Genomic DNA, 24,009 nt, shown 5'->3' with positions numbered 1-24,009 from the left:
CTTTCATATGAACTTTTAATTTGTAATGTTTCATTCTCTGCACTATCCAAAAAATAGGCATTACTGCAGGGTTATGTACATTTTGTGTTGAATTTACAGCAAAATATAAATATATGATGAACAGTATACTGTTTTAAAATTTAAAAGTGTTCACAGCTTTGTATATTGAGGCTAAAGCTTATTTATATTACAAATTAACTGTATATATACTTCAACTAAAAGCTTAAATTGGTAATTGTTAAACAACAATTACTCTGTGGATTAAGTGTATAATTATCAATCAATAATATAAAATAAATATAGCTGCAAGCAGCAATTCGGGGCCAAGCCCCAGAAGGGGCAGTAGCGCAATACGGAGCAGGAAGAGCAAAAACAGCAGAAATTGAATGTACATGCAAAACAGCTGGTTCAGAAGGACAGGTGGAAATGAAATGAAAATCAATAGAAGTTCAGAGAATGAACAGGGAATGAACTAAAAACACTTGTATCTCATTCAAGAGGAATAAAGATTAGTACAATGCTTATTTGGGTAAAAAAAGGTATCAAAATGACTCATTACACACAATTGTATAAAGGAACCCCACACGGGATTCGAACCCACAACCTCTGAGTCCAGTGTCCATTCCTCATCTCATTGCACCACTGTGCAGGTGAATGTTGGCACACCTGCCGAAGTTCATTAGTTCATGTGAAAATGAACTCAAAATGAAGAATTTTTATAAAACTGCACTGAATGTTATATTTAATAACTACTTTAGATCATTCTGCAGCTCATCATGCTGTAGCGCAATACAGAGCAGGAAGAGGAAAAACAGCAGAAAATGAACAAACATGAAACAGCTGGTTCAGAATTACGGGCGAAAATGAACTCAGAATGTACATAAGCTTAGATGAAAATGAACACAGCATGAAACAAAAAGCATTTATTTCTAATCCAAGAGGCAGTAAAGGAATCAAAACACACTATTTCATAAAACCGCTCCACCTGGGATTCGAACCCACTAACTTGGGGTGCAGAGCTCATCAGGTAACTGGCTTTACACATTGAGCTACTTGAGGATGCACATTCAACAATCTGTGGAAGAGAACTTTTAGTGTAAGAAAGAATTTACAAAAAAGCATTACTTAGCATGCTAACCATATTAGCATGCTAAGCTAACTTAATGCTAATGAAGCTCATGGTTAACTTGATAGCTGAAGAGCCACATTAAAGAGAATGACAACTGGTTAGCATGCTAAGCAATTAGCATGCTAAGCTAACTAGCATAAGACAACAATCACAAGCAAGGTCACATTCAGAGATGAATATCTTGGGAATGGTAGCGAATATCAAAAATCCGTTCAGTCATTTCTGTGCGGCTCGGTCCAAAGATCACCTGAGCTGATTTTGGACAAAATTGGACAAAAATTGTAGGAGGAGTAGAGAAAAAATGGAATACTGTACTTTTCAAAATGGCCACTACTGTACTGGGTGGAGTCTTAATGTAAGATATTGAATGTGATCAGTATGAAGAGAGGAATCAGTTGTATTGACATTCATTTTTCTGGAACAAAGGGTTCAAAAGTTATAACCTTTACAAAAGTGAATATTTGAACTGGTGGTGGCGCTATAGACTTAGTCCTAGATACTCCAAAGTTGGTCAAATTACTTTTAATTACTATCACTACAAGCATGCCAAATTTGGTAATTTTCCTTCTTATGGTTCATTGATTACCATACAGGGGGAAGAAGAATAACTACGAATTTGGACATAAAGGAATTGCATGTGATAGCTTCAGATTAGACCAGTTTTAGGCAGAATGCCTAGAACAGACACAAGTTCTGCATCTTTTCCTGCCACAGTACCTCATGCGGTCTGGGCATGTGTCACACTGAGTTTCGAACCCACGATGCAGAGCATTCGGGATCCGTGGCGTAACACATTGAGCTAATCAGCCATGCAAGTTCATCAGTATGCTAAGCAGAGGTTTCAGTGTGAGAAAGAGTTCACAAAAAAAAAAAGCTTCATAGCATGTTAACCATATTAGTATGCAAAGTTATTTAATGCCAACTAAGTTTTGGTTAACCTGTTGACTGAAGACCACATTAGAAAGAATAGCAATAGTTTAGAATGCTAAGCAATTACTGTGCTAAGCTAACTAGTATAAGACAACAAACACAAGCAAGGTCACATTCAGAGATGAATATCTCGGGAATGGTAGCGAATATCAAAAATCCGTTCAGTCATTTCTGTGCGGCTCGGTCCAAAGATCATCTGAGCTGATTTTGGACAAAATTGACCAAAATTTGTGGGAGGAGTAGCGAAAAAACTGTTTTTGATTTAATTCAATATGGCAGACAGGTACATTTAAGGAAAATGACAAATGACACATTGTCGGAATCGGCATAAACCAGGGAATAAAATTACATAAAGCAGACAAATTTTGGATAATGTTTTCAAAAGTTATAAGCAATTTTGCAAAAATCATTATATCTGTGGAACACTAGGTGGCGCTGTGCTGAAACTTCTCATGTACCTTCAGGACACTCTGATGGTCATATGTACCAAATTTTGTGATGATATGTCAAATTGTTTAAAAGTTATTGCAATTTATGACAAAATTCAAAATGGCGGACACTTGGTTCATCCGATGTTGACGAATTTGATATCCTCGGATTCGGCATGGCACAGGGAATCCATAGACACCAAGATCTTGATTTTCTAATAAAGTGTTCAAAAGTTATTGGCCAAAATAGCCATTTTTCAGATCTCATGACCTGTAGGTGGCGCTGTTCCCAAATTTGGCATGGAACCTCAGATCATGGTCTTGATCAAGTGTACCAATTTTAGTTTTGATTGCTCAAAGTTTGGCCGAGATACAGCCTCTATAGCAATTCTGGGTCAACCTCGTTAACTTCGTGACATCATAACTTTTGAACAAAGATGAATAAAAAAAATCTGTTCAGTCATTTCTGTGCGGCTCAGACCAAAGATCACCTGATCAAAGTTTGGACAAAATTGGACAAATTTTGAAGGAGGAGTAGCGAAAAAACGGAATACTGTACTTTTCAAAATGGCCACTACTGTACTGGGTGGAGACTTAATGTAAGATATTGAATGTGATCAGTATGAAGAGAGGAATCAGTTGTATTGACATTCATTTTTCTGGAACAAAGGGTTCAAAAGTTATAACCTTTAAAAAAGTGAATATTTGAACTGGTGGTGGCGCTATAGACTTAGTCCTAGATACTCCAAAGTTGGTCAAATTACTTTTAATTACTATCACTACAAGCATGCCAAATTTGATAATTTTCCTTCTTATGGTTCATTGATTACCATACAGGGGGAAGAAGAATAACTACGAATTTGGACATAAAGGAATTGCATGTGATAGCTTCAGATTAGACCAGTTTTAGGCAGAATGCCTAGAACAGACACAAGTTCTGCATCTTTTCCTGCCACAGTACCTCATGCGGTCTGGGCATGTGTCACACTGAGTTTCAAACCCACGATGCAGAGCATTCGGGATCCGTGGCGTAACACATTGAGCTAATCAGCCATGCAAGTTCATCAGTATGCTAAGCAGAGGTTTCAGTGTGAGAAAGAGTTCACAAAAAAAAAAAAAGCTTCATAGCATGTTAACCATATTAGTATGCAAAGTTATTTAATGCCAACAAAGTTTTGGTTAACCTGTTGACTGAAGACCACATTAGAAAGAATAGCAATAGTTTAGCATGCTAAGCAATTACTGTGCTAAGCTAACTAGCATAAGACAAAAAACACAAGCAAGGTCACATTCAGAGATGAATATCTCGGAAATGGTAGTGAATATCAAAAATCTGTTCAGTCATTTCTGTGCGGCTCGGTCCAAAGATCATCTGAGCTGATTTTGGACAAAATTGACCAAAATTTGTAGGAGGAGTAGCGAAAAAACTGTTTTTCATTTACTTCAATACGGCAGACAGGTACATTTAAGGAAAATGACAAATTATACATTGTCGGAATCGGCATAAGCCAGGGAATAAAATGACATGAAGCATACACATTTTGGAAAGTGTTTTCAAAAGTTATAAGCGTTTTTGAAATAATCATTACATCTGTGGAACAGTAGGTGGCGCTGTGCTGAAACTTCTCAGGTACCTTCACGACCTTCTAAAGGTCATACATACCAATTTTTGTGAAGATATGTCAAATTGTTTAAAAGATATCGCAATTTATGACAAAATTCAAAATGGCGGACACGTGATTCATCCAATATTGACAGAATCGGTATCGTCTTATTCGGCACGATCCAAGGAATCCATAGACACCAAGATCTTGATTTTCTAATAAAGTGTTCAAAAGTTATTGGCCAAAATAGCCATTTTTCATATCTCATGACCTGTAGGTGGCGCTGTTCCCAAGTTTGGCATAGACCCTCAGACCATGGTTCTGATGAAGGGTACCAATTTTTGTTTCGATTGCTCAAAGTTTGGCCGAGATACAGCCTCTATACTAATTTTGGGTCGACCTCGTTAACTTCGTGACATCATAACCTTTGAACAAAGATGAATAAAAAAAATCTGTTCAGTCATTTCTGTGCGGCTCAGTCCAAAGATAATCTGATCAAAGATTGGACAAAATTGGACAAATTTTGAAGGAGGAGAAGCGAAAAAAACAAATACTGTACTTTTCAAAATGGCCGCTACTGTAATGGGTGGAGACTTAATGTAAGACGTTGAATAGCATCAGCATGAAGAGACGAATCAGATGAACTAAATTTAATTTTTCTATGACAAACAGTTCAAATGTTAAAACCGTTAGAATGTTGAAATTTTGAACTGGTGGTGGCGCTATAGAGTTGGTTCTAGAGACTCCAAATTTGGTCCAATCACTATTCATGAGCATCTCTACAACTGTGCCAAATTTCATAATTTTCTCATGTTCCGTTGATAGGGCTGCCATAGACTCCCATTCGGGAGGAAGAATAATAATAATAAAAGGGAAAACGTACAATTACAATAGGGGCTACAGCCCCTTCGGGGCTTGGCCCCTAATTATAATAAATAATCAACTGTAAAAGCCAAGCAATTTTGATTTTAAAATCCCTTTACTGTGAAGTGACTGGCGAAAAACTGGAGGAGTGACTTTGTTCAGAGATGTCACTTTGCTCTCAGTTGATACACAATTTCCCTTTGAGATCCCTTGCCCAGAATAAAACCTGCTATGCTGCTTTCATTTTTTTACAAATCACACTGAGACTTTTGAAATGATACCAAATATAGCATAATGCTTTCATTGTACCTAAAAGCCCAAACTAATCTAAAACTTGCCTGGCTACCCACACCAGCTTTATGGACCCCTGTTGTGGGAGTTTCTGTTTTAAGGGACCTCTATAGGGATTTAGGGATCAACACACCTCCAGTCTTTACTGATGGTCTTTAGTTACAAACAAAGTTAAATGCTGCCCTCTACCTGCTGAAGTTAGTTAGTTTTTGCTCTGACAACCTCACAACAATTGCTGGCCTATATAACAAAAAATTACCATTTACCAAATTTACCCAAGGGTCAGACATGTTCTCTTAGCAGAGACTCTGGGGGAAACACACCCCTATACATTTTATATTCCACCCTGATTCATTGTCTGGTATCGTTTAAAGCCCTTTGAAGCTGCACTGAAACTGTAATTTTGACATTCAACCATTTGGAGGCCATTGAATTCCACTATAAGGAGAATAATCCTGGAATGTTTTCATAAAAAAACTTAATTTCTTTTCAACTGTAGAAAGAAGAACATGGACATGACATGGGGATTTGTAAATGATCAGGAAATTTTAATATGAAAGTGAACTAATCCTTTATGTTTGGGATCCCTGTTTGTTTGTTTTTGTTGTTTTATTTTCTCTTCAGCCCAGTCGTGTTGCTGTTGACTGTTGATTCTCTCTCTCACTCTCTGTATTCTCTCTTGCTGTTCTATCAGCCTGATCTTTGCCATGAGTTTGAATTTCTCTGATACTGTCTGCCTCTTGTTTGATCTCTCTGTTCATCTGACCTTGACTCTCACCTCACAAATGAATTTTATTTGCTGATGGACTAATCTGGATTTTGACCCAAGCCTGTTTGACTTTCCTCCCTGCCTATTGTCCAGAGTTGGGCAATAACATACATTTACTCCATCTGATTGTATTTAATTAAACATTAATCCACCTGTTATAAAGAATCAAGTCAGTATCAGTTGGCTTCTTGTAACAGTTGCACTAAGTAGAGTGAATACAAGAAACATCAGTCGCTTCAACACTGAAATCGCACTGGTTTACAAAGACATACCTGCAAAGAAAATCCAACCACTGGTATGTTCTCTGTTTTTATGACACTCTCAAAACATTTTGGATAAATGAACTGCAATTATCTGAGCATGTTAGTAAATGTGACAACGTTGCTTAAATGTTTGGAATAATTCAGTTTTTCTAAATGTTTAATGCTAATGTGACTTTATTGGTTTAAAAATATTAACTGAAATATTATTACAGTTTAAAATAACTGTTTTCTACTTTAAAATGTAATTTAATCCTTATGATGGCAAAGCTGAATTTTCAGCAGCCATTCTTCAGTGTCACATCATTCAGGTACAGTAGGTTAATGCCTATGACAAACTGACAATTCCATAGTGCACAGTTGAGTTTAATTTGCTCATTCAGTCCACATCTATTCAGGTTATGTGATTGTGATATGTAGGTAAAGATGTCCTGCACCATTCTGTATCTGCTGCTGCTTCTCTTTTTTAGCTGTGCCAGAATGTCTGAGGTCCAGACAAATGTTCTCACAGCGATCTACTCTGAGCTGTCAGAGCTGAAATCCACTGTGAGTTCTCTGAAGAACAGACTGCAGGTCACCGAGGAACAACTACAACAGCTCAGAAAAAATGGTAATATATTCCTGCCTGTTCTCATCATTTCTGTCAGCCTATACTTGTAAAACACTGAAGAGTGTCCTGCAGTACTCTGTCCTCACTCTGTCCTGCAGTAGAGATCAGTGATACATTTATAGTCTGCTGACAAAAGTACCAAGTGTATTCAGAAAACATGCTTTAGTATAATATTAACCATCCAACAAAATGAATAATAAGCATTATAATATATATTATACTATATGTGTGATTATTGTGTTTGATTATTTTTTACAAAACATGATCTGATTCACACAGAATATAAAGTGGCATTTGGAGCCACACTTGGATCAAATGGTGATTTTGGACCCTTCAACACTCCAGTCACTCTGGTTTACAATAATGTCTATGTGAATGAAGGAGGAGCTTACAACCCATCCACTGGTGTGTGTTCTTATAATGAACCCGTGTCAGTGTTTTATATCACACTGAAAACTACATTTTGTCAAAATGAACAGTGTAATTATTTAAAACATCACTGTTAATTGTACTATTGCAGGGATCTTCACAGCACCTGTAAGAGGAGCCTATTTCTTCAGTTTCTCTGGACATAACCGCTCATCTAAAGTTCTGAATTTAGGACTGTTTAAAAATGAACAACAGATGGTAATTGCTTTCAATCATCCTTTTGGTGACCGCTATGAATCAACAGCTAATTCAATCTCTTTGACTCTAGAGAGAGGAGATCGTGTTTATGTGCGTCTCCAGGAGACTTCATGGGTCTTTGATAATTACAGTCACCACAATTCATTTGTTGGTCATTTACTTTTCCCTCTTTGACAATCTTGCTAAATTCATGAAGCTCAAAATCACAAGTAACATTTCTTTTTCTTCTTTTTCAAGACTAAAATGTTATTCTGGTGTGTTTTCATATGAATAAGAAGAGCTTTTAAGGACAAGATTTGGTGAAAGCTAGTGTGGTAAAACAGCTGATGTAGATGGAGGGAACTAGTACTAGACTGCTGTATGAATATTATATTTAACCCTTATAACTTCAAAGCTGATCAAATTTCAAAGTTAACTTTTAGCTTGTAACAGAGAGTAGAGAGATTGCTAAATTGTATATATGAAGAGCCAATTATATTATTATTATAATATAATTATAATTATAAAAATAGTGTAATCGTCATGCTATCTTTGGTCATGTACCTGTTCTATACAAACTGTTGTCATCTTTTTGTCATCTCATCTTTGATTTGTCTGAGTTACTCCCGGCCATGATTAAAGCATATCAAAGACATTGTCTGGAGTCTTGTCTGGTTACTGCACAGCATGTTACAGTTCCCAATGATAGTGTCCAGAGGAGGCTGGATGCCGCCTGATAAGGCCAATATCAGGAACCACCTGAGAATAATATTTGTGATTGGGTCACGTGTGTAACGTTCCCAAAACGTTCAGAGACGGTCACAATGTGGGGTTCTTTTAAGGTTCGGGGGACGTTATTTGGCGGACCTTCAGGGAACATTCAGGACGTTCTCTGAATGTTTAGGGAACCATACTTTATTTGGAAATGTTCTCAGAACATCCCTGCTGCTCTTGTCAAAGAAATTGAATTAAAAATAGTGATGTTACGATCTGTGCCGAGGCTTCGGAGCGTGTGTCGAGAAATCCCAGAAGATTTAAGTGAAGCACACTAAACACTTCAAACCTCCCGTAAGATTGACTTACACACAGACATCAAGAATCAGTGTATGAATCTCAACAATGGTGACATGCTTCATACCGCAGTGCATTCTGGGAGCCATGGATGAGTTTTGTATGAGGCACCCAGAATGCCCAGAATCAATCTAGTATGTCTGCTTAGCGAGCTTCTGTTGAGTAAAGTCTGACATGAGTTTGCATATTCATCTCATCTTGTGTTTCTATCATATGGCAGACGTCACACTTGTTTATTTAGGTGTGTAGATTTATTGTTTTATTACATGGTTTACTGTTTCTGCGAAAGTTCACGAGTCCAGTTTTGTCAGGAAATCAGGCCAATCTTACATACTTGAACATCATAATATAGGCTTTAAAACCCTTTGATGGTGTTGTTTTCTTTCCTCATTATGAATTAAACATTAATCCACCTTGTATAAAGTACCAAATCAGTTTTCGCTGGCTTTCTATTTTTTTTAATAGTTGTACTACTCAGATATCTAATACACCAAGTGAATACAAGAAACATCTGATGCTTTAACACTGAAATCGCACCATTTACAAAGATGTACCCGCAAAGAAAATCCAACCACTGGTATGTGCTCTTCTGTGCTATTGCTTGTGTCAATTTTGGCTAAATGAACTGCAATTGTTTGAGCATGTTAACAAACATGGATGATTGGAATAAATAAGTTTTTGTTTTGTGTTTTTTTTTAAAGATGCTCATCAAGGCTGCATTGATTGGTTCATAAATACCGTAAAAAAATAGTAACTGAAATATTATTACAATTTAAAATAACTGTTCTCTATTTGAATATATTTTCGAATGTAATTTATTCCTGTAAAGCTGAATTTTCAGCAGTTATTACTCCAGTCTTCAGTGTCACAGGTTAATACTTCTGACAAACTGACAAATGGATAGTGTACAGTCTCCTCTTCAGTTTGCACACTCATTCAGTCCACAGCTGTCCGGGTTACACGATTGTGACAGGTAAAGATGTCCTGCACCATTCTGTATCTACTGCTGCCTCTCTTGTTCAGCTGTGCCTGTATGCCTGAGGTCCAGAAAGAAGAGAAGGAAGTACAGACTGATAGTACTGGGCATTTGAATGAGTAAGAGGTAGGTAAGAGGTGCTGATTCCACTTCTGGTGAGTTTCAGCAAATCTGCCTCACAAGTATCCACTCTGAGCTGGCAGAGCTGAGATCCACTGTGAGTTCTCTGAAGAACAAACTGGAGGTCACTGAGGAACTGGAACAGCTCAGAAGAAAAGGTAACCTGTCGGGTCTCAATTCAGTGATGTCCAATTTACAGATGAGAAATTAGTGAAAAAAATCCTATTGATGAAAAAAAAAATTGTTGGATTGTACACTGGTTTGTGTGTGAATCTTTTGTGAATCTCTGCGCAGAAAACTATAAAGTGGCATTTTCTGCCTCACTTGGAGTCACAGGACACACCGGTCCATTCAACACTGAGGTCACAGTGGTTTTCAAAAATGTGTTTGTGAATACTGATAACGTTTACAACCCAACCACTGGTATGTAGAACCTGTATTAATATTGATATATGACACTCTGAAAACTACATGCTGAGGATGTTGGACATTACATGTTCATTATTATCTATGTTATTACAGGCATCTTCACAGCCCCTGTTAAAGGGAAATATTTCTTCAGTTTCAGTGGGATACATCCAAGCCTATGTGTCTGTATCTCTGTAAAAATGGAAAGAAGATGGTCAGTAAAATCAATTATCCTTTTCGTGAATGCTATGAAGCAGCATCTGATTCAGGCATCTTGACTCTAGAGGAGGGAGATCATGTCTATGTGCGTCTTGGGGAAAACTCATGGATCCATGATAATAATGCATATCACTACTCTACATTTGCTGGCCATTTACTTTTTCCTCTTTGATAGCTTTGGTGATACACTTCTAAATTACAAGAAACATTTAAGTTTTGCCATTTCTGATTGATTTCTGAAGTGATGGTGAATACATGTAACATTGAATATTTTGTCCATTAAAAGATTTTAAGAACATTGTAATATTGGCTTTAAATATTCAAACTCCAGGTCTGTATAGCACGGAGCCCCAAAGGGGACATGGTGGTGGAAAAAATTTAAGATGGGAGGAAAAATAATAAGTCAATGCTTTTGCATTGTCTCGCAAATGTTTGCGTTCCCCCACGAAACCTTCAGGGGGAAACCGTCCTCCTGAAGGTTAACAGCCAGCTTAAAAGTTTTTGGTATGTATCTTAATGATAATGATGAATTATTGATATTAAGAAGAGGATCAACTTCTGGAAGCATCTCTTTTAGTAGCTTAGTAGTACTATAGCAACAACGAATAGAACAACGAATGATGTGATACTGTAGTAGACGGTTGCATGGTTATAATATTCTCTTGATAGAAAATTCATAAAGTCATCACTGCTGTGCTGTTTTCTCATTAATTTAGCCACTGTATCATATAAATATCTAGGGTTGTGTTTGTTTTCTTCTAAAAGAGTTGAAAAGTAAGCAAATCTAGCAGTTTTTAAGGCCTTTTGGTATGCAATAAAACTTTCCTTCCATGAAATTTGAAATACCTCTAGTTTTTTTTTTTTCTTCCATCTGTGCTCCATTTTTCAGGATGCTCTCTTGAGGGCCTGAGTGTGCTCCTTGTACCACAGTGTTGGACTAATTTCCTTAATCTTTTTTAAGCACAAAGGAGTAACTGTGTCTAAATGCTGGAAAAGAGAGAGTCAATAGTTTCTGTTGCAACATCGAGTTCTTCTGTAGAAACTGATTGGGAAGATTATTTATAATCAATCTTTAGTGATAGAAGTGATAGTTCTACCATATATATCAATCAGTTTGTACAATTAAAACCATAAAGGCAATGCAAATATTTAATCTATATAAATACATGTTTCACTTGTCATGATACTTACATAATGAATAAATTAGTCTGTGAATGAATTTATGAAAGAGTAAATAAATGGGACAAATTAACTTGTAGGCCTACTGTAGCAATTTTTATTAATCTTCTTCAACACATTCAGCCTAATTCATAAGTTTTTGCCTTAGTCCTAAACCTGAGAGTTCATAGACAAGGCTCATGTACTGTATGCATATGATCAAAATAAATAAAGATTATTGTGGAATGGTCAGTTGACATGCTTGTGAACTGGGGATGATTACAAATTGAATATACACAAAAATCTACAAATGTAAATATTGATTCGTATTATGATTTATCCTTATAAAAAAAGCAAATGACACTAAAAACCTGCACAAAGGGTTCAGGCTATTTATTTATATTTTAATAAGAATATGAAGCTGTAGTGTTGAGATTGAGTTGGATCTGAGTCTTTAATCATCAGTGCATCTGTTTTATACCAAGAGTTTCATCAGAAGCTGAAGCCTCATTACAATATGGCAAATTAAAGTTAACAAGTAGTGTCATTTTGTAGCTTAATTTTCGGGTTAACTATTAAACCTAATATGTCTTATCTTTCAGAGAATGTATCTCTTTTCTTTTATCAGATGCATACAGTACTGCATATATCTTGTGTCATATACACACTTGTTTAAATTAGCTCAAATTTACTGTTAGATGTAATGTAATTACCTTAACAAACTATACATCATTAAAAAAGTTCTAAGACTCAAGCTTCAATTTTTAATCTCTATTTTACTCTCAATATCGTATAGTGGCCATTATTTGTTAATATGCATCAGGAGTTATGAATATGAAAAATGGAATTCGTACCTTTTCATTGAAATATGAGCTTCATCCTCATCCGTTAAGAAAACACTCTTGTGAGATCGTCATGAAAAAAACTTGACAAATAACATTCCTCTGGGCTTTTAGCTTAAAAGTATGCACATTTTGAGAAATATTGATGGATTCTTATACGTTTATGTAAATTTTCTATACAGAGGAGTAATATTTATTTATAACATTTTTACCCAAAACACGCTGTTGTCCTTATTACGAGCACTGGATTACTCTGATCTACTGTGTTTTCAAGTCATACCTGCAGCCGGAGGGCGCTCTGTGCACATTTAGTCCACAAATGTCTCAGTGAAGAACAGGCATACCATGTGACATTCCAGGAACTAACAGAGGCTTCCAGAGATCGCTATAGTCATGGATATAACATGCAGATAGACACTTTTGAAAATAAATAATACACGATTGTGATGATATGTGGTTTATCTGTGTTCCATACACCATGTCGGCTATTCATAATAATAGATCATATTTATAATGCAATGCTAATTGAGATAGCTATTCCCATTGTGCAGAATAGCATAAAATTATATATTTTCTGTCTGGTTTTTGATCCGAAACCACATCACAGAAGGTTATCTGTGACTTGTAAGTTTGGAGCAAAAACATGGTTTTAATCTTATAAATTGTCGTGTGTGTTGGTGTGCTAAGCTAACATGCTAACGAGCCCAGAGATGCACCTGTTCTGAGCTAATGCAAATTAATAATTTTGAATCGTAAAGCTCACTGATTTTTTTTTTCTTTTTTTAAGAAGAGCATTAGATACAGTTACAAATAAGGTGAAGTGAGAAGTTTGTGAAAGAAATGATGGATTAAATCTTCTTGAATAGAACATCATCAGTAATTATAATAAAGACAAAAGAAAAGAATAATTAGAGCTATAAGCAGGCCGGAGAGGTGTGAAGGTGTTCAGGGGAGACTGAAACTGAATGGGGCAGTTAGCACCACATAACAAACGAGACAATACACTTGAATAGATGCTTGATGGTGGCAATAAACATCAGTTAACATTTTAGAGTCTTCTCAAAATAAAATCACATGACATGGTCTTGAAAAACATTTAATAAAACTCAGAGTTTTAAACTTATCATCTTCAGATTTAAAATATAACATGGTCAGACATGTGGCTTCAGCTGCAGTGCATTTCTAGATTGCCACAAGGCCAACTTCACTTTTATTTCCATAAAGATATTTCATAAAAAATAATTTCTAATAACATAAAAAAAAAAAAAAAACTGAAGCAATTTTAACTATTTTCTTCATTGTGACAATAATTAATTATGACTTTACAAAAAAACTGCAAATGAGACCTTATTTATGCTTTTATTTATGGTTCATGAACTGCATCTGTTTTAGTTTGGGTATGTCATTTCTTGGGATTTTCCAAAAGCGGGGGTGCTGGCTAACAGGTTAAACAAATATATTTCCTCATAAAATGTGTGTCATTAGTTAAACATCAGCCTACCAGGAATATATCAGGATTTTCTGGAATTTCCGGAACAAATACCTGTAAGTGTCTTGTGCAGGGCTGTAGGGAACCTTCAACAGAAGCCCAGTAATATTCTTTTTTTTTCACTCACAGTTGCAGTGCAGTTCTTGTATACTCTGGTAATTAACACATCAAGTAGCCAGATCATCATAGGAAAGTGTTCAAGTGGTGTGACTGCAAAATTTAAGGTAAAGATGTCCTGCACCATTCTGTATCCACTCCTGCTTCTCCTGTACAGCTGTGCCTGTATGTCGGAGGTCCAGCAGGAAGAGAAGGCAGTGCAGACTGAAAGGACTGAGCATTTGAATGTGGAACAAAAAAGTGCAGTTTTGACTCCTGGTGAGTGTCAGCAACACTTTTTCACAGCGATCATCTCTGAGCTGACAGAGCTGAAATCCACTGTGAATTCGCTGAAGAACAAACTGGAAGACAATGAGAAACAACTGAAGAACACTGAGGAACAACTGGAGCAGCTCAGGAGGAACGGTAACCCCCTTGTTTGTTCTCATTTCACTTGTCAAACCTGCAGATGGAAAACAAAAACAAAATGAATTACTATGGATGGATTCAATAAAATCTGTTGGTAGATATAATTCAGTTTATTGTTAACTAATCATCTGTTGGAATAAAAATCTTGAGATGTGTAACTGATATATTACACAGAGGTTTTCATGTTTGTTTTTGACAAATTGTGAATTCTGATTCATGTAGATTATAAAGTGGCATTTGCCGCCACACTTGGAAACATTGGTGACCTTGGACCTTTCAACACTGATATCACTCTGGTTTACAAAAAGGTCTTTGTGAATGAAGGAGGAGCTTACAACCCAACCACTGGTGTGTGTTTCTGCATCAATGTTTGACATCACACTCTGAAATCTACATGTGAAATAAACAGTGATTGTATGAGCATAAAAGCATCAGTGTTAATTGTTGCATATGTCATTACAGGTATCTTCACAGCACCAGTTAAAGGCGTCTATTTCTTCTCTGTCTCTGCACGTTACCGCTCAAACAGACTAATGGATCTAAGTCTCTCTAAAAATGGACAACCGATGGTATATGTTATTAATCATCCTCTAGGTGACCGCTATGAATCAACAGCTAATTCATTCTCTTTGACTCTAGAGAAAGGAGATCAGGTCTATGTGCGTCTCCGACACAATACATGGGTCTTTAATAATGAAGCTGACTTAACTTCATTTGTTGGCCATTTACTTTTTTTTCTTTGAGGTCTTATTAAAGTCATGAAGTTCATCATTCTTCTCAACAAGTCTTAACTGCAGGTTTTTAAGACAAGTGCTGATTCACTAAAGAGTAAAATAAATGTTTGTGCATTCATATTTCATGTAATTTTATCTCTGTGACAGTTTTATTAAAATGAATTGTTTGTAAATGTTATAAAGTAATTTAATTTGTGGTTGTAGCTTTAAATGATTCTTACAGATTCTTACTTTCTTTACATTTTTACTGAAAAATATCAGTTAGGCACAGTGTTATTTTGGTGTATAATAACATATTTGTATTTGTAATTATATACACACCATTGAACATGTTAAATATCCCTAATGTATTGATACTTTTTACACACAGAATTCAACTTTGGAAAATTATATATATATATATATATATATCAGTGGCGTGCGGTGGTGTTCTGAAATGAGGAGGCACATTTTTTATATATATATATATATATATATATATATATATATATATATATATATATATATATATATATATATATATATATATTTATCAGAACCAAGTCAGTCTCATCAAGTTAGTGTTTTAAGCATTTCTACATTCATTCCAAAATAATAACTAAAGGCAATAATAATTTAAACAATATATTTTATTTGTGTGTTGCGGTTTTTCTTTTTAATTGTCAACCTAGGATATTTTGGATCATCAGTCATGCTCCCTAAACACCGTCTGTCACAGACACGAATTGCACTGCTGATTGCACTAAAAAAAAAAAAAACGCAGACATCATGCTTTCAGTCCATTTCAAGTTTGATTTTGACGTGACATAAAGCAGTAATATCTAACTGGGTGATCTGTGTACTTACTTTTCAATTAGTCTTCCCATTGACGCCATCATTTGTTCAGTCATACTGACGCGCGGAGCGTGCACGTCAACAAGAGGCGGGATTTATCGCACAAACCAATCATATCCAATCACAAACAATTACATCCAATTAGTGATGTGTCGTTCTTGAACGATTCGTTCATTTTGAACGAATCTTTAATGTGACTCGGGAAGAACAAGTCGTCTCGGGGGGTGATTCGTTCAGTCGCGCATGTGCAATATTCTACAGGTTCTGTACTGCTAGTAGTAGTTCACCTGATGATTCAATTGATTAGTTCATTTCATGAGTCTTTCGGGTTTTGAGTCGTTCCTTAATCACGTGACAGACCCATACGCGACCAATGCATTCTGAGCCGGAAAGAGAATTGATTAGTTCTTTTTATGAGTCTTTCGGGTTTTTGAGTCGTTCCTTAATCACGTGACAGACCCATACGCTATGCTGCGAGAACATTATATTTATTAGTAAATAACGTTAACTCTCCAGTTTTGTTTGAGTTTGTGTTACAACTGTTAAAGCTGAAGTTATCATAACCTTGATGTCTTAAACTAACATTAATAATTCAAATTCAAAATGTTATTTGCTTTTAATTTATGTCATTATTTCCTTTTTGAGCAATCTTCTTATACATATATTAGACTACTATGTCAAGTCTGACTAGGAAAAGCAATTATTATAACAGCAAAATCAAAATTGGAGTAAAAATGAACAAACTAGGCTATAAATACTTTGTAGTGTAGGCTTGGATTATTATATTATTATATAGCCTAGTGTTTATTTACAGATAGACAGTCAAAAAGATAAATTAATCAATATTTTATTTATAACAGGACTTTATTTATTTATAATAACACACCACAGATCCTCAAGAAACAGTAACAAAAACAGTGACAGAAATGTCAGAAGTAGTGTATGGGTCTGTCACGTGATTAAGGAACGACTCAAAACCCGAAAGACTCATAAAAAGAACTAATCAATTGTCTTTCCGGCTCAGAATGCATTGGTTTAGCATGGGACTGCCTGTCACGTCATTAAGGAATGACTTAAACCCGAAGACTTGTCAGACAAGAGGTGAGGTGAACTTAATCAGCTTGTCATAAACTGAAGACCCAGGTAAAGAATGAATTAATCATTTCTGAATCTTATAGCATTGTAGTTTTGTATTGTTTGTAGTGGGATCAACGTTTGCATAAGTAGTAGATGTGTTGGGGAAGTAACACGTAACATTTTAATTACATTTTGCTAAAATTAACGAAATGAACGAAATGACTCGAAAAAAGATTTGTTCATTTTGTTGAACGAGACTCAAAAGTCTGAGTCAGTAAAATGATCCGAACTTCCCATCACTACATCCAATCATAACGCGATGGAGACATTGCCTCTTCTCACGTGACTTTCCTCCATTCATTCTCAATTACCCCCCACAAAAGCCACCGCACGCGGGGGGTCTGATGATTTTAAAGGGATAGTTCACCCAAAAATGAAAATTTGATGTTTATCTGCTTACCCCCAGTGCATCCAAGATGTAGAGGACTTTTTTTCTTCAGTCGAACGCAAATTATGATTTTTAACTGCAACCACTGCCGTCTGTCAGTCAAACAATAGCAGTGATTGGGAACTTGAACAATAAGAGTTGAAAAAACTTCCATAGACAAATCCAAATGAAACCCTGCGGCTCGTGACGGCACATTGATGTCCTAAGACACGAAACGATCGGTTTGTGCGAGAAACCGAACAGTATTTATATAATTTTTACCTCTAATACACCACTATGTCCAACTTCGTTCAGCTTCCTGTTAGTGAGGTCTGATCGCGCTCTGACAACGGAAGTGATGTCTTGCGCTCATTGAAGTATATGGGAGAGACATCACTTCCGTCATCACAACGCGTTTTTTGACCTCACTAACAGGAAGCTGAACGAAGTTAGACATAGTGGTGTATTAGAGGTAAAAATTATATAAATAATGTTCGGTTTCTCGCACAAACCGATCGTTTCGTGTCTTAGGACATTAATGTGTCGTCACGAGCCGCAGGGTTTAATTTGGATTTGTCTAAGCAAGTTTTATTTACTGTTATTGTTCAAGTTCCCAATCACTGCTATTATTTGACTGACAGACAGCAGCGGTTGCAGTTAAAAATCATAATTTGCATTCGACTGCAGAAACAAAGTCCTCTACATCTTGGATGCACTGGGGGTAAGCAGATAAACATCAAATTTTCATTTTTGGGTGAACTATTCCTTTAGATGGTTTTCTATGAGACGAAAGAGAGGCACGACTCCATAGACTGTAAAGCATGACTCCTCTGTGTAACTTTACGTGCGGGTGTCGCTATTTGGCAGTGTTCCTTAAGAAATTAAAAAATAATTTGTAATATTTGTGTTGTTTTATATGTAATACGGATTCTTTTCTCATCCTGTTTTTTTTTGAGGAGGCACTGCCTCCCTTGCCTACTCGGAGGAAACGCCCCTGATCTATCTATCTATCTATCTATCTATCTATCTATCTATCTATCTATCTATATATATATATGTAATACCATGACCCCAAAAAGGGGAGTAATCAGGCAGAAGGCGGTGGTGACGCTTCAATGCAACATTTTTATTCAGAAGAAAATAATATAATTACCAAAACAAAAACATTACCATATTAAAAGGATGCAGCAGACCTTCAATGCAATTACCCACAAAGAAAATAAATAAAAAATAAAACAAAAATAAACAAAACCCACAGATGGCCACAGGTTACCTAGATTGTGAAGATAGAAATGGCATACAGACAAACGTGCTCCCACTGCAATCAAGCTCACAGCAAATCCCACTGCAAACCTAGGAGGAAAAAAAGATAAAGTGACCACACCACCGCACCTCTGCTATCCACCAGTGAAGGCAACCCCACGGCCACAGTCAGGTCAAAAATAAATCTACAACAAAAGAAATAAAAACAAACAATATTAACGTGGGTAATGCAAGTGAAACAAATGAGTCAACACTGTTAAATGACTATAATCTAGTTGGTCCCTTTTTGTCTTTGATATGACTTCAGTTTTCCCTTAGCCAACTTGGTCCAACATCCAACAGAAAAAAAAGAAAAACACACAACTCAACAATAATTCAACCTAAAAATAAACGGTAATCGTGCATCCCTCTACCATCCGTTATATTGGTTTATGACACTCGGGCAACCATCCAGCCATAGTACTCCTAAACGATGCATCATGTGTTCAACACTCAATGTTCCATATTTGACATGTGACTGCACAAGCGATCCTTACATTTGGTCTATCACCCCCATGCAACACGTAAACCAGCTACGACTTAGATCTGCCGCAAATTCCATTCATAAATCGTCAGCGGAAAAACAAAAGGGCGGAAGTGGAAGAACAAATCTCATCACTTCCTTTTATAGACCCGAGGCTGATGGGACCTGTAGTTCCTGAAACCCGCCCCGTTACAATCTACCCCCTAGTTTTAAATCGACGTCCCGTCGATCACATCAAACTACAACCATGGGCGGAACATCTCATGGGGCCTATTGTTGGACAACCTCATCATAGGGAGAGCCAACTGACCACTTAGTTGGACTTCACTAGTACATGCTGGCCGAGGAAGACGATATGGATTTGCATGGCATCCAGCTGTTGACCTCTTAGTACGCCTTACTGCAGCTTCTGGTTGTGAAGGCTGATGTTCTTTGTCACACTCCTCTACTATAGTTGGATAGATGTTATCTTCTTGAGATCTAACAACTTTCTCATGAGCAGATGTACACTCAGGCAGTAGGGACACAACAACCATACCCCTATCTCTGTCCTCAGAGGTTGCTTGATGGTCCACTAAAACCGGAAGTCCAGGATCATCCAAGGAAACATGAGCTGGACGCAACTCACAGCGGTGAATATGTTTGAGATTACCTCCTCCATCCACAGGGGCAATGGAATACACTGCTCCATTTCCATCTGGACACCGGACCACCTTATAAGGAGTAGGATCCCAGGCATCTTGGATCTTATTCCTGCCTTTTATGTTATGAGCTCTCTGATACACCATCTGGCCTTCTTGTAACCTTTCATGGCACACCTTAAGATCATTTAGTCGGGCACGGTGTTCTGTGGCACACTTAAGGCGGGCTCGAGCCTTATTAAACATCCGTTCAAGATTGTCTTTATGGTCCACTACCCAGTCCACTTCACTCTGGGTATGATTATCCAATCCTAATATGAAGTCGAGGGGTAAATGTGGTTCCTGTCCAAACATAAGAACATAAGGACAGTACCCAGTAGCCTGGTGCTCAGTGGTGTTATACGCGTACACTACCTGGGCGAGATGGTCTGGCCAATGGCATTTTTCCTCTGGGGGCAGAGTACGCAACAAATCATGCATCGTTCTGTTAAAACGCTCACATTGGCCATTTCCTTGTGGTCGATAAGGTGTAGTGCGAGTTTTTGAAATGCCATACAATCTACATAACTCTTGAATGAGTCTACTTTCAAAGCACCGCCCCTGATCCGAATGAATTTGTCGTGGCACACCAAATAAGTAGAACCAACGTTCTACTAGGACACGTGCCACTGTCGATGCCGTTTGATCCTTTGTCGGGATAGCCTGTGTGAACTTTGAGAATACATCAGTCATAACCAGTACACTTTCAAGTCCATTTGATGCAGGTTCCAGCAAAGTAAAATCAATGGCCAATATATCCAATGGCCTCTCTGCAGTCAAGTGCCCCATAAAACTACGTACTTTTGGTCGTACCACTTTAGCTAGGGTGCATCGCTGGCATTTTTTACACCATTCTTCAATGAACTTGAACATACCAGGCCAATAACACCGGGTTCTCACTAAGCTCGCCGTCCGCTCAATCCCTTGATGGCCATGGTCATCATGCAGACTTGTAAGGACCCTTTCCCTGAGAGCCGCTGGTAACACAACTTGACAAATTTCTTGATGTTCATCCTGGGGACAGAACCGCCGATACAGTACACCCTCTATTTTCACCAGCTTTCCCCACTGCCGTACCAATTCAAGTACTTCTGATGACTCCAATGCTCTCTCCTGTGCATCTGGTGGCTTTTGACGATCCCAATAAACAAGGAAACGGCCAATCACCGAATCAACTCCTTGCAAATTGCTAAGATTCTCTCTGGGTTGTTCAGGGAGAGCAGAAATTGTTTCACTTAAAACAACATGCTGACAGTCATGAGCACGATAATATAATTCCCTTGGCACAGCAGTAGTCATAGACAGTTCAGCTACAGGGGCAGCAGTTTTTCTAGACAAAGCATCAGCATTAACATTGGAACGTCCAGGCTTATACTTAATCTCCAAGTCGAAGTCTGCGAGCTGGTTAGCCCATCGTTGTTCCAATGCCCCCAATTTTGCAGTCTGCAAATGACTGAGTGGATTGTTGTCTGTATACACCAGGCACTTCTGACCAAGCAAATACTCTCTAAACTTTTCCGCAACAGCCCACTTTAGAGCCAAAAATTCCAACTTCATTGAGCTGTAATTCTGCATATTGCGTTCGGATGGTCGCAGACCTCGACTGGCAAAAGCAACCGGTCGATATTTACTTTCATGTTCTTGAGATAGAACAGCCCCCAAACCTTGATGGCTTGCATCAATATCCAGGATAAAGGGCTTACTGAAATCTGCATAAGCCAGAACTGGGGCATTGGTCAAAGCAGTTTTAAGAGTTTGAAATGCATTTTCACATGAGTCAGTCCATTTGGTCCCCAAATCAATCTTTGGTCGTCTGCTCTTTTGTCCCCTGATCACTTCTGCCACTAAAGTATTCAAGGGTCCAGCAATACAAGAAAATTTTTTAACAAACCGCCGATAGTAACTAGCGAAACCAAGAAAGGATCGAAGTTCTTGAAGATTTTGTGGACGAACCCACTTAGCAACAGCAGATATCTTCTCTGGGTCTGTACTGACTCCTGTGGAAGAGACCACATGCCCCAAATAACGTACCTCTGGCCGGAAGAAGCAACATTTACTGAGTTTTATCTTCAAATTCTGTTGTCTCAGCCGATCTAACACCAACTCTAATCGATGAAGATGTTGCTTGACGGTAGCTGAGAAAACAATAACATCGTCCAAATAGAGCAATAAAGACTGAAAACTCTGATCCCCAAAAATTCGCTCCATTAACCTTTGAAAAGTACTTGGGGCGTTGCACAGCCCAAAGGGCATCCTATTGAATTCAAAGAGCCCAAATGGGGTGCAAAAGGCAGTCTTAAAGCGATCTACTTCAGCAACCGGTACCTGGTTATATCCACTAGCCAAGTCCAATGTTGAAAACCACTTTGCTCCCGTCAAGGCATCAAGTGACTCCTCTATTCTTGGTAAAGGATAGGCATCCTTGCGAGTTCTAGAATTGAGCTGGCGGTAATCAACACACATCCTCAGGGAGCCATCCTTCTTCTTCACCAATACAATAGGCGAAGCGTATGGACTGCAACTCTCCCTAATGACTTGGCTGTCCAACAACTGTCTAATATGTGCCTTTACTTCCTCAAACTGACTGGGAGGAATTCTACGATGTCACTGGCGTACAGGTGTATTATCTACTAACGGGATTTCATGATCAATTAAGGTTGTACACCCCAGGTCACCATCATGCTTAGCAAAAACATCAGAATATTTTGTTAAAAGTCTCCTAACGGCCTCTTTCTCAGTCTCTGAAAGTCCCTGCAATTCTAACCCTTGAATGTCAATGTTCAAGGCTGTTGTAATAGTTTGACACTGAACGATCACTGTATTAGAGTCACATGATAAATCTTCCTCAAAGAAAATATCTTGATCTGATTTTGTCACTACCTCAGCACTAGCCAGACAACCCAATCTAATTCTTGATGGTAAATATAGAGGTTCTGTGCTAACATTAACCACTGGTATCTGAACTATTCCTTGGATACACTGCAACAAGGCAGGTGAGATTAACACTCCAGCAGGCAGCCCCCCATCATCGGGACCCAGAGGTTCTAAAAAGACAGAGGTACAACTTTTTATGCTCTTAGGGCACAATGCAGGCACTAACCTCATGGTCCCGGCTGGAATCTGAACCGGATAGCGGGACTGCACTTTCACATAACCAATAAACCCGGGAGAAGGGGCCTCATCTGCTCGATGGCACTGTAACAGGGCGTCCTTCCAGCCTAATTCTGCCTGCCTGATCTGTGGAACTGAAAATAGTGCTGGGCCATGTTGTTCAAACAAATCATTATAACACTGTCCAATCACATTCATTCCTAAAAGGCCAGGAGTCAGCTCTTTCCTCTGATGGAACAGAGTATCAACAGGGTCTTTCACAACCAAAATACCTTGCCTTGAAAGAATTTGCCCCAACACAGTCACATCAGTTTCAAAGTATCCCACATAAGGTATCTCAAGACCATTGGCTGCTTTTAATTGAAGCCAGTTACATTTTTTAAGTGTATCTACTCCCAATTGTCGAAAATGCTTCTCAAAAAATGACTCTGTTACAGTGGTCACCATTGACCCTGTATCTAATAAACAAGAAATCTCTACTCCCCATCTGTGCAGTTACAATAGGACATTTGCCTACGAGACGTTGTACAATAGTAGGGCAAACAGGTGTCTGTGAAACTTCACTATCCCCCTCCACAATATGACTCAAAACAGTAGGGGATACTACACTATCAGGCTCCCCCACAGAAGTCTCATTCACAGTCACTTGAGGTGATCTAGAGTTTGCATCTATAGGCCAGGGTTGTCGACAATATCTAGCTATATGCCCAAATCGATTACAGCGAAGGCATCGTCGTGAACTATTTTGCCTAGTTGAGGTGACCGAAGACTCATTCTTTTGAGACATAAAGCTTTCAAGCCGCTGAGTAAGTTCATTTATTTGTACTTGTTGCTGCCTCAACATCTCTTTCACCTCTTTTAGCTCTGTAGATTCCTGAAATCTAATCTTAGATTCAGGCTCAACTACCCTGCCTTGAGTAACATTACACCATGGCTGAACATACGAAGCAACTACTTCTCTATTCCCCTCTTCCACCCACCTAAGAGCTTCACTTCGAACCTCCAGTAGAGTAAAAGATGGCTTCTCCCGTACTAGTCGTTTTAGTTCACGTTTTAGCATC

General features: G+C 37.9%; 3 protein-coding genes and 1 pseudogene across 4 annotated transcripts; 3 read left to right on the top strand and 1 right to left on the bottom strand.

Moving 5' to 3' along the window:
* Positions 1–6,173: 6,173 nt before the first annotated feature.
* Positions 6,174–8,164, top strand: LOC137002565 (complement C1q tumor necrosis factor-related protein 6-like). 2 transcript variants are annotated; one of them, XM_067362307.1, is made up of 4 exons: positions 6,174–6,310; positions 6,746–6,885; positions 7,165–7,290; positions 7,406–8,163. In XM_067362307.1, the coding sequence occupies exons 2-4, from the start codon at positions 6,756–6,758 to the stop codon at positions 7,684–7,686; spliced, it is 537 nt and encodes a 178-aa protein (XP_067218408.1). In that variant the 5' UTR covers positions 6,174–6,310; positions 6,746–6,755; the 3' UTR covers positions 7,687–8,163. The 2 variants fall into 2 exon arrangements, with proteins under 2 accessions (XP_067218408.1, XP_067218407.1); XM_067362306.1 differs by lacking the exon at positions 6,174–6,310 and having other exon boundaries at positions 6,340–6,885; positions 7,406–8,164.
* An 827-nt stretch (positions 8,165–8,991) lies between these two features.
* On the top strand, positions 8,992–11,068 carry LOC137002564 (complement C1q-like protein 2; annotated as a pseudogene).
* A 2,602-nt stretch (positions 11,069–13,670) lies between these two features.
* On the top strand, positions 13,671–15,487 carry LOC137002562 (cerebellin-3-like). The gene is made up of 3 exons (XM_067362304.1): positions 13,671–14,296; positions 14,522–14,647; positions 14,762–15,487. Exons 1-3 carry the CDS (start codon positions 14,005–14,007, stop codon positions 15,040–15,042), a joined length of 699 nt encoding a protein of 232 aa, XP_067218405.1. The 5' UTR covers positions 13,671–14,004; the 3' UTR covers positions 15,043–15,487.
* Positions 14,218–22,923, bottom strand: LOC137002554 (retrovirus-related Pol polyprotein from transposon 412). The gene is made up of 2 exons (XM_067362292.1): positions 18,645–22,923; positions 14,218–14,333 (listed from the first exon to the last, which is right to left on the bottom strand). The coding sequence occupies exon 1, from the start codon at positions 22,298–22,300 to the stop codon at positions 19,397–19,399; it is 2,904 nt and encodes a 967-aa protein (XP_067218393.1). The 5' UTR covers positions 22,301–22,923; the 3' UTR covers positions 14,218–14,333; positions 18,645–19,396.
* Between the last annotated feature and the right edge of the window lie 1,086 nt (positions 22,924–24,009).

This window comes from Chanodichthys erythropterus, chromosome 16 (genome assembly GCF_024489055.1).
Source record: "Chanodichthys erythropterus isolate Z2021 chromosome 16, ASM2448905v1, whole genome shotgun sequence".
Classification (NCBI taxonomy): Eukaryota; Metazoa; Chordata; class Actinopteri; order Cypriniformes; family Xenocyprididae; genus Chanodichthys; species Chanodichthys erythropterus.
This window is presented reverse-complemented; position numbering and strand designations above follow the sequence as displayed.

What these genes read in the sequence shown, in the direction of transcription:
- LOC137002562 (XM_067362304.1), top strand. Translation starts at nt 14,005, where the DNA reads ATGTCCTGCACCATTCTGTATCCACTCCTGCTTCTCCTGTACAGCTGT. An exon ending in GGAGCAGCTCAGGAGGAACG is followed by an intron (nt 14,297 to 14,521) that starts GTAACCCCCTTG and finishes TGATTCATGTAG; the next exon opens with ATTATAAAGTGGCATTTGCC. An exon ending in AGCTTACAACCCAACCACTG is followed by an intron (nt 14,648 to 14,761) that starts GTGTGTGTTTCT and finishes ATGTCATTACAG; the next exon opens with GTATCTTCACAGCACCAGTT.
- LOC137002565 (XM_067362306.1), top strand. Translation starts at nt 6,702, where the DNA reads ATGTCCTGCACCATTCTGTATCTGCTGCTGCTTCTCTTTTTTAGCTGT. An exon ending in ACAACAGCTCAGAAAAAATG is followed by an intron (nt 6,886 to 7,164) that starts GTAATATATTCC and finishes TGATTCACACAG; the next exon opens with AATATAAAGTGGCATTTGGA. An exon ending in AGCTTACAACCCATCCACTG is followed by an intron (nt 7,291 to 7,405) that starts GTGTGTGTTCTT and finishes GTACTATTGCAG; the next exon opens with GGATCTTCACAGCACCTGTA.
- LOC137002554 (XM_067362292.1), bottom strand. Translation starts at nt 22,300, where the DNA reads ATGTGTGTTGATTACCGCCAGCTCAATTCTAGAACTCGCAAGGATGCC.